The sequence below is a fragment of the Ascidiella aspersa genome, chromosome 8, assembly GCF_963924565.1.
Source record: "Ascidiella aspersa chromosome 8, kaAscAspe10.2, whole genome shotgun sequence".
Classification (NCBI taxonomy): domain Eukaryota; kingdom Metazoa; phylum Chordata; class Ascidiacea; order Phlebobranchia; family Ascidiidae; genus Ascidiella; species Ascidiella aspersa.
Window position 1 is genome coordinate 596575 of NC_139454.1, and position 14991 is coordinate 611565.

General features: G+C 34.3%; 1 protein-coding gene across 1 annotated transcript; it reads left to right on the forward strand.

Annotated features, from left to right (window-relative positions):
- Positions 1-1301: 1301 nt before the first annotated feature.
- On the forward strand, positions 1302-13929 carry LOC146134757 (uncharacterized). Its single transcript, XM_083395621.1, has 15 exons — positions 1302-1733; positions 2196-2377; positions 3126-3229; positions 3603-3706; positions 3983-4187; positions 5270-5479; positions 5968-6074; positions 6342-6434; positions 7312-7528; positions 8167-8303; positions 10526-10628; positions 10801-11024; positions 11588-11740; positions 12281-12449; positions 12870-13929. The coding sequence occupies exons 1-15, from the start codon at positions 1302-1304 to the stop codon at positions 13160-13162; spliced, it is 2733 nt and encodes a 910-aa protein (XP_083251747.1). The 3' UTR covers positions 13163-13929.
- Positions 13930-14991: the final 1062 nt, after the last annotated feature.

Consider the following 14991-nt stretch of genomic DNA (forward strand, 5'->3'; position numbering starts at 1 on the left):
TAAACATAATACACCTTTAAAATACATGAATATTAAAAACAAAACTAAGACCACAATCTCATGTTCAACTTTTTTTTTTTTAAACTTAATTTTAAATTAAAAGTTAAATAAATACATTTTATTCAAAACAAAATCAACCATTTTGGAAAGAATTTGAGGAACTGAACTTTTTATAGGTCAAAACGGTAGCCATAACTGCTAATATTATTACAGGACAAAACGTTTTATTGTCCTCGTTTATTTTATATGTGTCAATATGCAAATAGGTTAACAACGTTGCTTTTATAAAGACTACCCATCTAAATATTTCCAGCCTCTTAGTATAACGACAAAATAAACATGTTTTGGTAGCTTTTCGTTTTCTGTTAAATCTAAAATGCCAAGATTTTAAAACAATGTGGTTTTAATTAGGGGGATTTACCGTGTCGGTCATAAATATCTTTTCAAATGCAAACGTTTTTTATTTCGTGTTCACTTTGCAATGTTAATTTTTAGTTGTTTTTTTTCATTAGAGAACCTTTTTGTTTGTCATAAAATTAAAAATGTAAAACACAAGAAAAAAACGCCGGCAAAAAGACGTTATGGATGACTGCGTTTCGTGCGCAGCGATGCGTAAACGAGACAATGCAAGCTGTGACGTATCAACTTCAGTCAAGGAGATAATTTTGTTGATAGCGACACAATAATTACTTCAAATAAATGAATTAAGTGGACTTAAGTTATTGTTAGTAATGACTTGACTAAAGTCTGTTGGGCAGAATTACTTGATTGGACGTTATTGTGTAAAATTACTTAAGTTAATAGAATTGTTTTTACTTTGTTTTCTAAAATTAGGTTGTTTATCTTAATTTTTGGAATTGAAACAGTTTGCCAGTGTGTTGCTATTTTAAGTTGAGTTAAATATTTTAACATTTTGTTTTTATCTCAATAATTTAATTTCCAGTTGACTTGCTCCAATAATGACTTTCCTGAGTGATGTTAAATTGACATGTTTTAGGTGTTTATTTAAGATTTACGTTTTTCAATGTTTGCGAGAATTTACATTTATGTTAAATCTAAGGAGCTTTTAAAACTATTGCAACTTCTTGTTTTTATAAATCGTTAAATGAAAATATAACAACTGCTTAAAAATTTTGTTGGTAGTTGTTTAATATGTCAGAAAATTTAGGCATATATTTGTTTTTTAGCTTGCTTTTTTAATTTGGAATATTACCTTTGTTTAAACTTGGTTAGGAATATATCTGCTTACGGTTTTGGTGTTAAAAAGATAAACTTTACTTAACTATAAAATTATTTTTTAGATGTATTGGGATATCACTGCCCGTAAAAAGGCTCTTTACAAGGGAGTATTAGTTTCTCTTGCCACGGCTGGAATCCTATGTTTAAGTTTCTTAATTTTCTCGAGCCAACAAAAGCCTGTCAGTGCGAAGGCGATCATTTCCGATCCAACACAACAACATGGATTTTTCTCCAGCGAAAGATTTGACATCGAAAAGTTTGAGGAAGGAAAAGACCCGTTTTCTTCGAACGACTACTTGCCGAGGAAACTCGCACATCTAGTTTCTTTCTCCGAGAAAGCTTTACATCCAGAAGCCAACTTATCGACGGTCATAGATAATGGTATTTCGGCTCGTACAAACTTTTCCTACTTGCTTGATGACCTCATTGCAACGGTGAACGTCTACAACTTCTTCTATTACATGTGGGGATGCAAGCAGTTGAAAGAAATGAAAGTAAGCAATGTTTCACACATCTAAGAATTGTTTTTGAGCTGTTCTACTCCACTTTTTATTAATTGGCAAAAGCAGAACCAAGTTTTGGTAGTACTAGATTTATTCCTTATTTGATAATACATCTAATTTATATCTAATAATAAATTGGTTTGTACAGAAGATTAAATTGCTTTGGTTTAAATTAGATGCTTATTATATGAAAGTAACAGCAGTTTATACCTATATATAAGTACATACATAATAAAAAATAATCTTATATGTGAATTTATATTAATTTTTAGTTTGATATTTCAAATTTTCAACTTTTCGAAACTCCCAACCCTAAATAGCTTATTCTATTCTCCAGCCTTTAAATGTTTGTTTTTTAAAGATTTATAAATTCACACACTTTTTTGAAGCTGTTTCTTTAATTCTTTAAAATATTTTTTCCTGTTGATGAACGATTTATTCCATTTTATTCAGATTGAGGATGTGTTGTACGACACTAAGCACAAGACTGTTTACCGAGCTATACAAAATGAATACCAAGTTGCTGTAGAAGTGGCAACAGTGGACGTTGACGAGCTGATTTCAGCTCAATGTGGATCGGCAGATTCAGATCATTCGCAACAAAACTTGGACAGATGCTTCCTCATCAAATACAGGCATAATTTAATTTTTTTTTTAAGTTAATGTTTGTCAACCTTTTTTTCTGACGGGATCTAAATAGCAAGCATAACTATAACATCAAAGTGTTTGACGACCTATTGCTATACTTCATTAATGAACTTTTTTCTCATTACTTAACTTTTTGTAATTGGTCAAAACGTAAGACAAATAACATAACTCAAATTGAATTTAACTAATATGAACCATATTTTATTATTTCTTCTACAATTTTCTTAATTTTAGAGCAATTTTTAATCATAATTTTAATATTTATAGTGATATTAAACTTTAGAGCATAATAGCTGGAGGTTGTAGTTAGACGTAGAATATCAATGCACATAAAGAAGTATGTACCATTTGAACGTTGTTGCACTGAATATGTGAATAATAGAAATCACCTTGACCCTTGCAAGATAAATGTCGACCTTAATTCCTGATCAGTAACAGCAAAATAATCTAGCAAAGCTAGCAATTCAGGTCAGACACATTAACCAGATCTTAAAAAGATATATATATATTTCGCCAACTAAGGCATCGTCAGTATATCTTAATTCGAAGATTCATTCGAATTAAGATATACTGACGATGCCTTAGTTGGCGAAATATATATATATCTTTTTAAGATCTGGTTAATGTGTCTGACCTGAATTGCTAGCTTTGCTAGATTATTTTGCTGTCCATTTGAACGTTTTAAACAATTCTTTAATTATTTTCAACATTATTATATATATTTTCTTATTTCAGGCATGTTCTTGAAGAGGCGGTTATATTGTCGCAGTTCTCTCACCCAAACCTTGTCAAAGTTGTTGGATTATGTGTTCAAAGGCCAAATGCCGCTGTTAAATATGGTAAACCAAACTTTTGTTTATATCAGTTTAATTTTATGCATATCAATTTTTGCTACAACTTTAAGAAAATTCAACTTATATTGGGGAGCTAAATATATAATGAAATATATTTTAAAATATGCCTAAAATATTCACAAGGTCTTAAATATTGTTAAAAATAAACAAAAATTAACAAAGTTTAAAAAAGTTAAAAAGATAGTTTTGCTAAAAAATAAAAATACCCTTTTAACTTGTCTAGTTTAGTCTGTCCTCATTATTGACCACTTAATATTTTTTTCTGTAAAAGTTTACCTTATCTCAACAGCCATATAATTGGTATATCACCATACTTATAAAACTACTGTATTCATTTGTTTAAATTGTTTTGTTGTAGAGAGCAAGATTTCATCGTCATCTGGGGTTGTTCTCATCAAAGAAACAGGAACAGCGGTTAACATTGATAAACTAAAGCTCATGACATGGAACCAAAAAATACAAGTAATTTACCTCAAAATTTAAACAAATAAAAACTGCCAAGAAAATATCAAATTGTTGTTAAAGATTTTTAAACTTTCTAGAAGTAAAGGCAAAAGGTTACCATAGTGTTTAATATTTTTTTACCAGTAATCCTAACTTTAAAATAATTAAAAGTTGTTTCTAAATTTGTTACTGTTATAAAAACACACTAAATCATATATCTTTGCGATCCTTAGGATTTAAAAAAACAAAATCCTACCCCTGGTGCCCTCCAGTGTCAACAATGTTCCCTTGCAGATCTGCTTCGACCTTGTGTCGTTCGCAAACTATTTGTCGCGATCTCCGGTTGGAAGCGTCTTGTTCCAAGGCTGGGACGTCGAAAACTTTATTCTTTCGCCCAAAAGTGGGACGATTAGGCTCCGAACGTTCGGCCAAAACATCCAGGTGTCCGACCCATCGTGTGTCAACAATGCTGATTGTTATGTGGACGGAACAGACGCAGGTAAACATCTTTTAAGCTTAACGTTGGCAATTTTATGTGACATTTTGTGTCAAATTTAAAGTTTGAATTCCATTGGTTTGTTAGTTAGAGCAGGGCTTATCAAACTTTTTGATAAAAGAAAAACATCGCGGGACAGACAACTGTTGCATTTACGATTGCGGGCCGTTATTAATTTTTTGTCATACTCTTTAACTTAAATATATTATCCAAGAAAAGGCACCAAAAACTTGAGTTTTAATAAATTGTCATTTAGTTTGAAATTTAATCATCATATTGTTTGGAATTTGTTTATCATGTTGTTTTCTTGTTGTTTTTTACTTATAAAAAGCTATGTGAATAAAACTTGGTCACAAAAGCTTTGTTGTTACACTTATGTCCGTGATAAAGGTTGAGAAACAATGTAACTAATTACGTCTTGTGCAAGGGAATAGAGTCAGCTTATTTGAGTTTTTTGTGATTTAAAAACACTTTTGTTTTACTTTTTCCAAAAAAACTGTTAAAACTGTAAATATAATTTTAATGGTGAAAAAAAAACGGCCCAAATTGACGTAAAAAGCGACAAGTTTATTGTTCAAACATTTCGGCAAATGCTCATGACATGTGGCCTTAATATCACTGATGATGGCATGAGCATTTGCTGAAACTTTTGAACAATTAAGCATGTTGCTTTTTACTTCTATTTTGGCCGTTATTTTCACCATTAAACTTATGAACAGACCCGTATATAGTGTTCCAATGTAAATATAATGTTTATTATAGCTCTGCACTATAGTTTTGATTCCTTGATACTTCTGTTTTAGGATAAATTATAAAACAAGATTTTTTTGCTCAAAGCAGTGAATTAATTTATTCTACATATTCTTTCGGGTGCCTTTGAAACTTTTCTACTACATTACCAGAACTAGTGCTTTATTGTCTCTTGTTAAAAATAAACTTAACACAAATTTCACAAAATAAAATATTTAAAACAGTCAAGGTTAAACTTTTTTATTTATTTCTGTTTTTTTTACAGAACACCCATTCAGTCTATTAAAACAAAAAATTACCCTAAACCTGCTTTACAAAATTCAATATTTCTCCAGACATTCTGTGCTACAAGAAACGGTGCAAGGGGTACAATGACCTGAAAAATCTGGCAGACTTGGGCCAAACCTTCCTGCTCCCCCTTCTCCAGTACGGAGTTCCACCGGCCAACGTGGCCAGCCAGGCCAGGGACATTATCGGCCAGCTGAAAGTAAATTCACTCTCCAGCAAAGAACTGCTCTTACGACTGGAGAAGCTGATGCCAAACAGTAAGTAAAGTTACAAGTTGACACGATTAAGTGAGAATATCAAAGTCGAGACTGCATGAACTATGTTGAAAATGAATAAATAGATGTTTGAAATGTTTCAAATGCTACCTACTTATTGCATATGATGTTCTATGTTGCTTTCAGTAACATATGCTGGAAGCTTGCTTGTTGATCAAATTATGTATAAATTAAATTGTCTGACTATAATAAGGGTTCCTAGTTTTAAATTTGTCTAACACATTAAAAACTAGTTAATTTGAAAATATTTACTTCAAAATGTATATAGATTTATTTCAATTATCACTTTTTTGCATATATTTTTGTAAACTTTTGTTCAATAATAAAATAACAACATCTTAGTTTTATAATGAATGTCAAAGCCCAAAAGAACTTGTATCATCATCAGTTAATGTGACTGAAGTAAATTCAAACCTTGTTCATTAAATCCTTATTTATCTCAGTTTAATGTCGCAAATTTATTCCAACAGTCCCAGGAATGAACAGGAACGGAGCTAACGAACTCCTCGCACAGCAAGAAGCAAATAACAACAACCCTGCCATACTAAGCATGAGAAAGTTACCAGATGGTTCACAGGTTTGTTTGTATGAGCCAGGTCATGTGAGCAACTTAACTTATCAAAAACGTTTGGGAATCACTGCAGTATATGATATGCAGTAAAACTTGGTATCGTGAAAGTATCTTTACTACAGTCTAGTATCGTATCGAGTAATGTATAAACACTAGGCTAACCATGACAATAAGTCATAAATTGCTTCATCGTTAATTATACCATCCAACTAGTACCTACCTACTCTGGCCCATTCAAAATGCCCACAAATACTTATTCTTTGCATCCAACAGGTTGACTCATGGGAACAACACGAAGCCCGGGTGTCAATCAACGAGGTGAACGCTCGAGGCGCAGCCCTAAAAGCACCAGAAAAAGACAAAATCGTTGAGCCACTTCAACCTGAGGCTCCACGCAAGCAAGATGTGAGTTGCAGATAAAACTTTATTGGTTATTGGGTATATCAGTCATATAAGTTTGTAAATTGCAGGACACGAATTTTATGCCTTTGAAAAACGATTTGGGGTAGGTCGGTTTTTCATGCATTTTTATGCCAGCAAATTGGCTGTAAAACTACCTGCGGTGGGATTCAAATTCACAACCCTAGTCTTAACATTATGTTTAATTGTTTAATTGAAGTTTATAATAATTATTTGCAATTGCAACTCTATTCATATTTGCATTGACGTGTTAAACAAGTGTTACAAAACACTTTAAACAAATATTTAACACCAGGTAAACTTAGTTGCAGTTTCAATTTGCCGTTTTTTATCCCTTATTTGAATTTGTTTTTTATTAATTTTTTAACAAACAAGTTTTTTTTATCACCATCTTCAAACTACTTAATGAAGCCCTTGTCATAAATTTTAAACCACGACCCTTTGACCCCATATTTCATTCCCACCCCTAAATCCCTTAAACGGCCCCAAGTCACAAATTCAGCCTCTAACACCAACCTTTTAAATCAAACCCCTCAAGAGCACCTTAAAGTTATTTCTCAGCTTTAAACGCACACATTAATTGAATTGTAAGCTCTTAAAACCTCTCCAATTTTTAATCAAAGACAGATTTTTTCTTATAAGTGAAAATTTCAATAAGTGCAAAAAACACAGCAAAAATCTATTTTTTATGAAAGAAGCCATTAAAGCCCCAACACCCCCAATTTTCATTCTGATTCCCCTATACCATCTAAAAATTTCAATATAACAAAGTTAATTTATGAAAAACACACTTTTAACCCCCTAAAAAAATTTTTCACCCCAGCCCCCTCAGAACGCGGACAGCAAACCATCCCCAGCGGAAGGATACCAGAAGTTCGACAACGCAGACTTCCCAGGTCGTTACGACTACTACTGCCCGAACAGTAAGGCGGAGTGGGGGTGTGTGATGTCACTAAGGTCACCACAGGAGGCCATGGACAAGTGCAACAGCGACCCCAAGTGCAAGGCATTCGTCACTATTCCGCATCTACGCAAAGAAGGTGGGAAAAATGGAAAACAAATTTGACGCTTTTTAAGTTATTTTAAATTTTTTTTGGTATAACGTTTGGAAAGAGAAATAAAAGTGGTAAAAGAAAGTTAAGGGGAAGGAGATTCCTTGATGAGGTTTATAAGTCACTAACTTACTTGGTCGCAGTTCGTTGATGGAAAACGGGTTTTGGTGAAAGGTTTTTTTTTCCATTTGGTTTCACTGTCTTTTCTCCAGCGCAAAATAAGTTGAACCTTAATTTTGAGTAGAGCACCCGCCTTTTTCTCTTTAATTTGGCCCCAAACCAATCATTTTAAATTTAACCACATAAAACTACCACAGCGACCAAACCAAACGGCTGCACAATTTGAGTCGCGAGACACTGCAATTATCAAGATTGAATTATTAGATTTACACACTGGCCGTGGACAAATAACTAAAGCAAACTGCGCCAGCCTTGTGCGAAATGGTGTGTCAACAAATGAGTCGCGTACTTATAACTTTGTTGTAGTTATCAGAATTAAGTTACTGGATTCATCGCCCTATGCTAACACTTAGTTTGCGACCAGGTGAAACATTATAACATAGTTCGGAATTTGGGAATGTATGTTGAAAAGTTTCCTCCCTTGAACGAGAATGTCTTATGACCAGGTTGGATAATCGCCATCCTGAAGTCTGACAACTCGAAGCCGGTCGATCACGCTGGAACAATGGTCTTTGTTCGCACTTCCGAGAACAAAGGACCCCAGGTGGTTCCCCCCAAAGACGCGGAGCACGAAAAAGTGGAGGTGAGTTTTTTTTATTTCGGGAACGCACTTTTGTGCAACTAGATTCTGTTACCTACTGCTGCTGATTTGTAAATTCGTTATTTGTTAAGGTTTTAGTTAGGTTGTCAAGATAATATTGTTAAAGATTTTTCACTGTGCCAATGAAATAAAGCGTTGTTTGAGAACTATAAGGTTGTTATTCCCTGGCTTGAATATTTTTATGTTGAAGGCAAAATTACGAAACTAGATTTTGTTTTCCTCTTCTGCTACTTTGCAAAATTAAAATGATTTAGCATTCATGACTGACATGATAATATTGTGGTTGTTGGTGATAATTTAGAGTTGGTCTTTTCTGCCACTGACATGCGATGAAAGTTTTTTTAATGAAAGGTTTGATGCGACATCTTGCTGTGGTTGCGATTTAGCATGTTTTACGAAAAGTTGCAAGATTTAAAATTACTAAAACTTCTTTACCAAGATGATTATTTTAACTATTTGCGAAACTGCAAATATACTCTTCACAAACATAATGAGCAAACACAAGAAGCGTGTCTTTTAAATCAAGAAAAGTTATCCTTTATGTTTGCTTTTGTTTTGTCAAGATGATTTTTTTCTAATATGTGGCGCTATTAATGCAAAACAGTACCAATAGACATATTAATTAAAATGGAATACATCAGTGTTGTTAAATTCCACTAAAGTTAATAGGAGCGCAAATTTTGCAAGTATGCGCAAAGTATGATATTTCTCACATATCGTTGTGAAATTATAGTCACACTTGTCGTTAGCGTTTAATATAAACCACATAATGCTTGTCAATGCAGATAGCCTAATACATAGGACAACTGCATAAAGCAGTATATGAATATGCGTTACGGCTCGTTAGTGTAAATATCAATGTGTTTGTTCAAGCTTAGCACGTCAATCTAGCTTCCGCTGTACTTAGCAATAAAAATGTGGGATCACATCGGCTAAAATGAAGCTTACAGATGCGTGTTTCTATTTTACTTCGAACACAGCATTATTTATGTTGCGCCGTTTCGCATACTGTTAATTACTTTATGGTTATAAACTGGGTAAGGAATTTATGAAGTACAATTTTATAAGGCACCTATGTTTGCAGCGTGACGTCATGCTAGTAAATGAACAACTTAAAACATTTATTTAGTTTGATGCTAAATTAAAACAATAGAAACATATGGAGTGCGTTTGGGTAATATATGAAAATGTTTTGTAGTTCGTTGACGAAATAAAAGTAAAAATCTAATCAAAACTAAATAAAAATCAAATTGAAGCAAAATAGAACAAAGCTTAAAATGAGGCCAATGGGGGAATTATGTCAAATATTTTCATTCTAATATAACAACAAGGTCCTGGCATATTTCTAAACGCACTAGAATTGTCATGATTAGAAGGCTTTGTTTGTGGTGTTTTGTGAGTGAGGAGAAACCGGTTTTAAACAACGATCTTTAAACTTTAAACATGTAGTTTAACTTTTTGTTGGCCATCCTATTTAAATAGTACAAGCACCTGCGACAAAATGTAAATAAGTCTTATATTAGCAGGAATAGAAGATTTTGACACATACTCGGCATTTTTAGTACGACGTCGTTTATTGTTGGTGTGCGAAATGTTGCACTTATGTGGGTAGGAATTGACATTAAAAATGTCCCGCAGAATGTAGTTTTCTAAACAATTGAGAATCTATTTCTACAATGTTCTTAATTGCAAGACTAACTTTACTGTTTTTGTTTGACAAAATATAATTTTGGATGAAAATACAGCTTAACTTCCTAGTGGTAGAATCGAACAAATCGGAACTAGTCCAAAATTATAAACTTCTGCAATACTTGAAGCTTATTTTTAAACTGTGTGCCGCGGAACGTTTTACATTTGGAAAACAACGTATTAGCATTAAAAAATGTTATAAGTAAGCAAACACGTGAGAGCTGGATTAAAACGGTTCATTATATAATTGATAATTTGGTAAAATTTACCTACTGAATTGAAGTCTTGCAAGTTACAAGGCTATAAAAACACACACACATTACCAAATGGATTTTTAAACAACTTTATTTTGAAGGAAGTGCATCGGGGGGTTTTATTGTTTTAGTTTTTTTTGTAGTAACCTAAAAAAATCGAGAAATAGAAAATTTCAGTTATGCGGTGTGAAAAGGATCTCATTACTGTACAACAATAAACCACTTTTTATTACGTCACAAACCACTCATTGTTCATGACAGGCTTCCGAAACCAAGGACGACTGTTTGAGTGACGTCATAGTGACGCAGAGCCAGGTTCGTGACGCAAGAGAAGCTCAAATGATGAAAAGCTGCGGATGGGCAGGTCGGTTGTTACGTAACAATTACCAACAATTAACACAATAAGTGTTGTTTATGTTTATTTGAAATACCAGATGAATTTGTACAGATAATGATATTTTGGAAAACATCATCGGGCTAATCCTAATATTTCGCGCGCAAACTCGATCACGTGACAAACCCATGTTTTGGCGCAGGAATGAAGGACGCTGATTGGCGGAAGTTGATCGAGGAGAGCAAGGTTGAGAACGCCAACACATTCAAACCAGCTCGTGGAAAGCTGGCTGTTGGAGGGCAGATGAACGTAGATCTGAGGGTTGCCGGTTCGAACCCCCGCTTGGCCCTCTTCCTATCTAAACGCGGTCCTGAGGAGTTTGAAGTTTCGCAACTGGCTGTTCACCAACTCGATCGAATGCTGGGGGTAAGTTACCCAATATTATGGATAATTTAGGGGTAAATTACCTAATGTGGGGCAATTTAGGGGTTATAGATCCACCGTTGGTTAATTTAGGTATAATTTTTGGCATAGATAACTTTTTCTCTTGCTACATTTACTAAAATACAATCTTGTTTTTCTTTTGCATATTTTTAGTTGTTATTTTGAAATGACAAAAATAGCAACGAATTATTGTCAAGAGATTTGAATTAACCCGAAAAAAAAGTTATTTGTGTTCCACCGGTCGTCAGTCAAACATCGAAACAAGTGACTGGCGACACCAAGACACTAACACAGTACTGTAATGCGTTGCTTTAGCCAATGTAATTCTTCTAGGTATTTTGTAAAAAAATGTATAGATCAAAAAATAATCGCCCTAGTCTTGTTTTAATCAAAATTCATCAGGATAAATGCTGAAACAGATCGAATCAGCGAGTGAAAATAACCAGTTGTGGTAACGGCTTATCTTTTTCACTTTTATTTTTCTTGCGAAAGTTGTGGTAACGGCCGATTTATTTTTTACTTTATTCTTCTACTTTTTTGCGTAGTTGTACAAGACGGTTCCTGCCATTGAACGTGAGCTTAGCGAGGCTGAATTATCAGAAGCTGGATTCCCGGTCGACATCGGTGGCAACCAGTTCGATAAGTTCCGGCCGATGAAGATGGCTGACAACTCACTAAGAGGCGTCATTATACCACTTGTAAGCCCCCCCCCCTTTGTTTTGTCCAATTAAGCTACGTTTTACTTTCTTGTCGTTTTTTATTAATATTTCTATGAATTATATAATTGTAAGTGCCAAGAAAAATGGTAACACTGCCACGCCATAATGTAAACCATGCTATAAAACGAATAATATACTCGCAAAGCGCGTAATTTTGCGTTTAGATATTGTTAAAGTTGGCAAAACATATAGTTTGACTACAGGGCCACATTTGGCATGCTGGTAGGAATTTAGACCAGCGCCGATTTTTGCGTTTTAAGTATTAAATTAACCATCGCCCAATATACTTGCAAGCACCGCGGGACTTGTTAAAACGGACATAAATCATCATTACTATTCTATGTAAGTATATTGTTAAAACGGTTGGTGCTTTATTGCGTAGATACGATGGTAAAGTCAAGTTACAAAGGTTAGCACAGCACAAACACGCGTTTATAAATGTACACTTGCGAAATAGGAAAAACGCTTGGATGAGCGTGGATGCACATCGGTAGGTTCGCTACATTGTTGTGTTTGCAGATCCAGGAACGTACGACAGTTGTCCACTACATTTCTGTTCCTCGATTGAGTGGAATAACAAACGCAGTTACCCCGTTCAGTAGAAGACAGTGGGACGACATGGAATACCTACTCCTCGGATTCCTCGCAGCAATACCAGTGCCCACTAAAGGGCACCAGAGCGTACAAGGTGATGACGTGTTCTTGGTCCTTGATGGAAAGTAGCGCATGATTATGCTCACAAATTTATTTAAACCTTATTTTACTACGCCTATTTGAATGAAAGACCGCTAATTCGGCAGAAATTTGCTTTAAAATGTGTATAATTTTTTAGAATTAAAATCGCTTTAATCAAAATGTCTACTTTAACTCCTTAATTGCAATAGTTGATTCTTCTTGTCAATAAAATGCCCAACCTTTTTCGTAATTATTTTTCTGCACCTTTTTACTAAAATAATTTAACAGAGTTATACGAAATATATAAGTGGTTAAAAAAATAAATGTAAATTTGCATTTTTGGCCTTTATTTCTTGACGATAATAGAATTAAAAAGAATAAAAAAAAAACTAATTTCGGAAAAATAACTCGGGTTGTTACGTCCACTATGCAGGTCGCCTGATGCACATTAAGACCGACGATGCGTTTCTCGAGCACAACGGGAACGATTACATTTCCTACCTCTACAACTGCCAGTTCCCACGCCACGTCATCAACACATTACGTCAGGCCGTTGCCAAGCGATGCGACCTGAAACGCCAAATCCACACGCGCCTATTGGTCCAGGGGTCGCCCAAGATCGGAGAACTGCTGGAGCGGAACGTGGCGAAGTTACTGGACCTTGTCGATGAATGTCGCACCAAGTTTGGCACCAACATGGTTCTGTACGATTCCGTCAAAAAATAAACAAGTTCTCGCGCATTAAGCCCAATATGCTGCCTTGTAACGCATTTAACAGAAAAGCGTTTAAGGCGGGATTCGAACTAACGCACCTTGCAACTTTAAGCCACAATCTGGATTCTATAAAAGCTACCAGAGCTTGATTCTTGCGATTTTATCGCAATTTTATCATGTTTTTTGTGCTGTGGAAAAAAGCGTTTGCGGTGGGATTCGAACTCGCGACTTTTGGAACTTGAGGACACAATCTGTATACTGCACAAGTTACTAGAGCTTGATTCTTGCGATTGTAACGCAATTCTGTCATGTTTTTTGTGCTTGTAATAAGAATCGTTTGTGGGATTCAAACCCTTCGGAACTTTTAGACCACCCTTAGGATCCTGATTGTGATTTAGATTTGTTTTGTAGAATCAAGTCACTGTTCATAAAACCGAATATTTTCTCATTAGGTAGTTAATTTGTTCAATGATATCTCTACATGAAACTTTTTACCGGAATTATTTGAGGCAAATTTTAATAGGTTTGTTTGGGGGTTGGTTTATACACCATGTTGGTTTTGGGGCGTTTTTCATCTTTGTAAAACATTTCTAGCACTTAGGCTTAATTATCCCATTTGTGAATCAAAATAATTCTGTTTTTAAGTTTAGCAATTATTTCGGTTTCAATATTTTAGGAAAACTTAATGGACTTGAAGAAGTATTAATTATAAAGAGGGTTCTTCCGACAATTATTTATTCTGTATCGACGTTTCGATAACCTATCCAAGTAATCTTCATCAGGGCATTTAAACTTGTAACCTTGCAGAGGTATATATATACAGTGAAGAAAAACGACGAAAAAACAATGTGGCAAAACGAGGCGAAAAAAAAAGAAAAAAGAAAAAGAAAACAAGGCGCGAATAACGTGAAAACGTGGAAACCGGCTAATTGTCGGAAGAACCCTCTTTATAATTAATACAATGCCTGGCAGCAACAGTATATTCATTGAAGAAGTACATTACTTATGGTTTCACCAATTTAGCGGTTTAACAGGATATAGTGTATTTTTATACCTTACCACACAAATCTGAAGTCATACACAATTTTTACACCACTTTTTAATTAATACTGCAATATCAAACAAACAGAAATCCACTGGGAATATTATTCTGTACCTCCGGGAATTATTTCTGTCTCTTTTCCTTTAGCAGCGGGTTGCCCCCATTTAGTTTTTCAAGCAGTATTTTTTCCTGTGAACACTTATTCGTGCTTACATTTATTTTCTACTTTGATATTTATTAAATACTTTGGTTCTATTGATTTTTAACGTTTCTGCGAATTTTATTCTTTTTTGTTTGTGTAAACATTTCCTGGCATTCAAAGTTTATCTAAAATTGCGACTTTTTGGTTTCTGTTTGTTTGACGAATTTAATATTTTGCTCTTATTTTCAACAGCATTTTAGTTTTCTGCCAACATTTTATATCCCTTTGCAATTGATTGAACGAACCAGGCATTATGCTGGGTTTGACGAAAATGCGGAATTTACAGGTTTTTAGAAAAACTCCACACTTCTTAAACAGCAGCATTTGTCAACGTACTTTGCGGATGTACCGTTTTTTTCTTATTTAAATAGTTGTTTTTTGTTATTTGCTTATTGTGGAAGCGTTGTTAAACTTTTACTTTATTTATTGACTTCGAACTGTCTTCCTTACTGAACTTTTTTCATTTATTATTCTCATAACCTCGTAATTTTGTGCTACCTGCAGTAGACCGCAATTGTTTCGTTGATATTTTGTCATTTTTACCAGTTGGTTTTTACACCGATAGCACAAACTACGTTTGAAACCATCTGCTCATAG

Coding starts and splice junctions, on each gene's coding strand:
- LOC146134757 (XM_083395621.1), top strand. CDS start 1,302: ATGTATTGGGATATCACTGCCCGTAAAAAGGCTCTTTACAAGGGAGTA. Junction 4,188..5,269: donor TGTGGACGGAACAGACGCAG/GTAAACATCTTT, acceptor ATATTTCTCCAG/ACATTCTGTGCTACAAGAAA. Junction 5,480..5,967: donor GGAGAAGCTGATGCCAAACA/GTAAGTAAAGTT, acceptor TTATTCCAACAG/TCCCAGGAATGAACAGGAAC.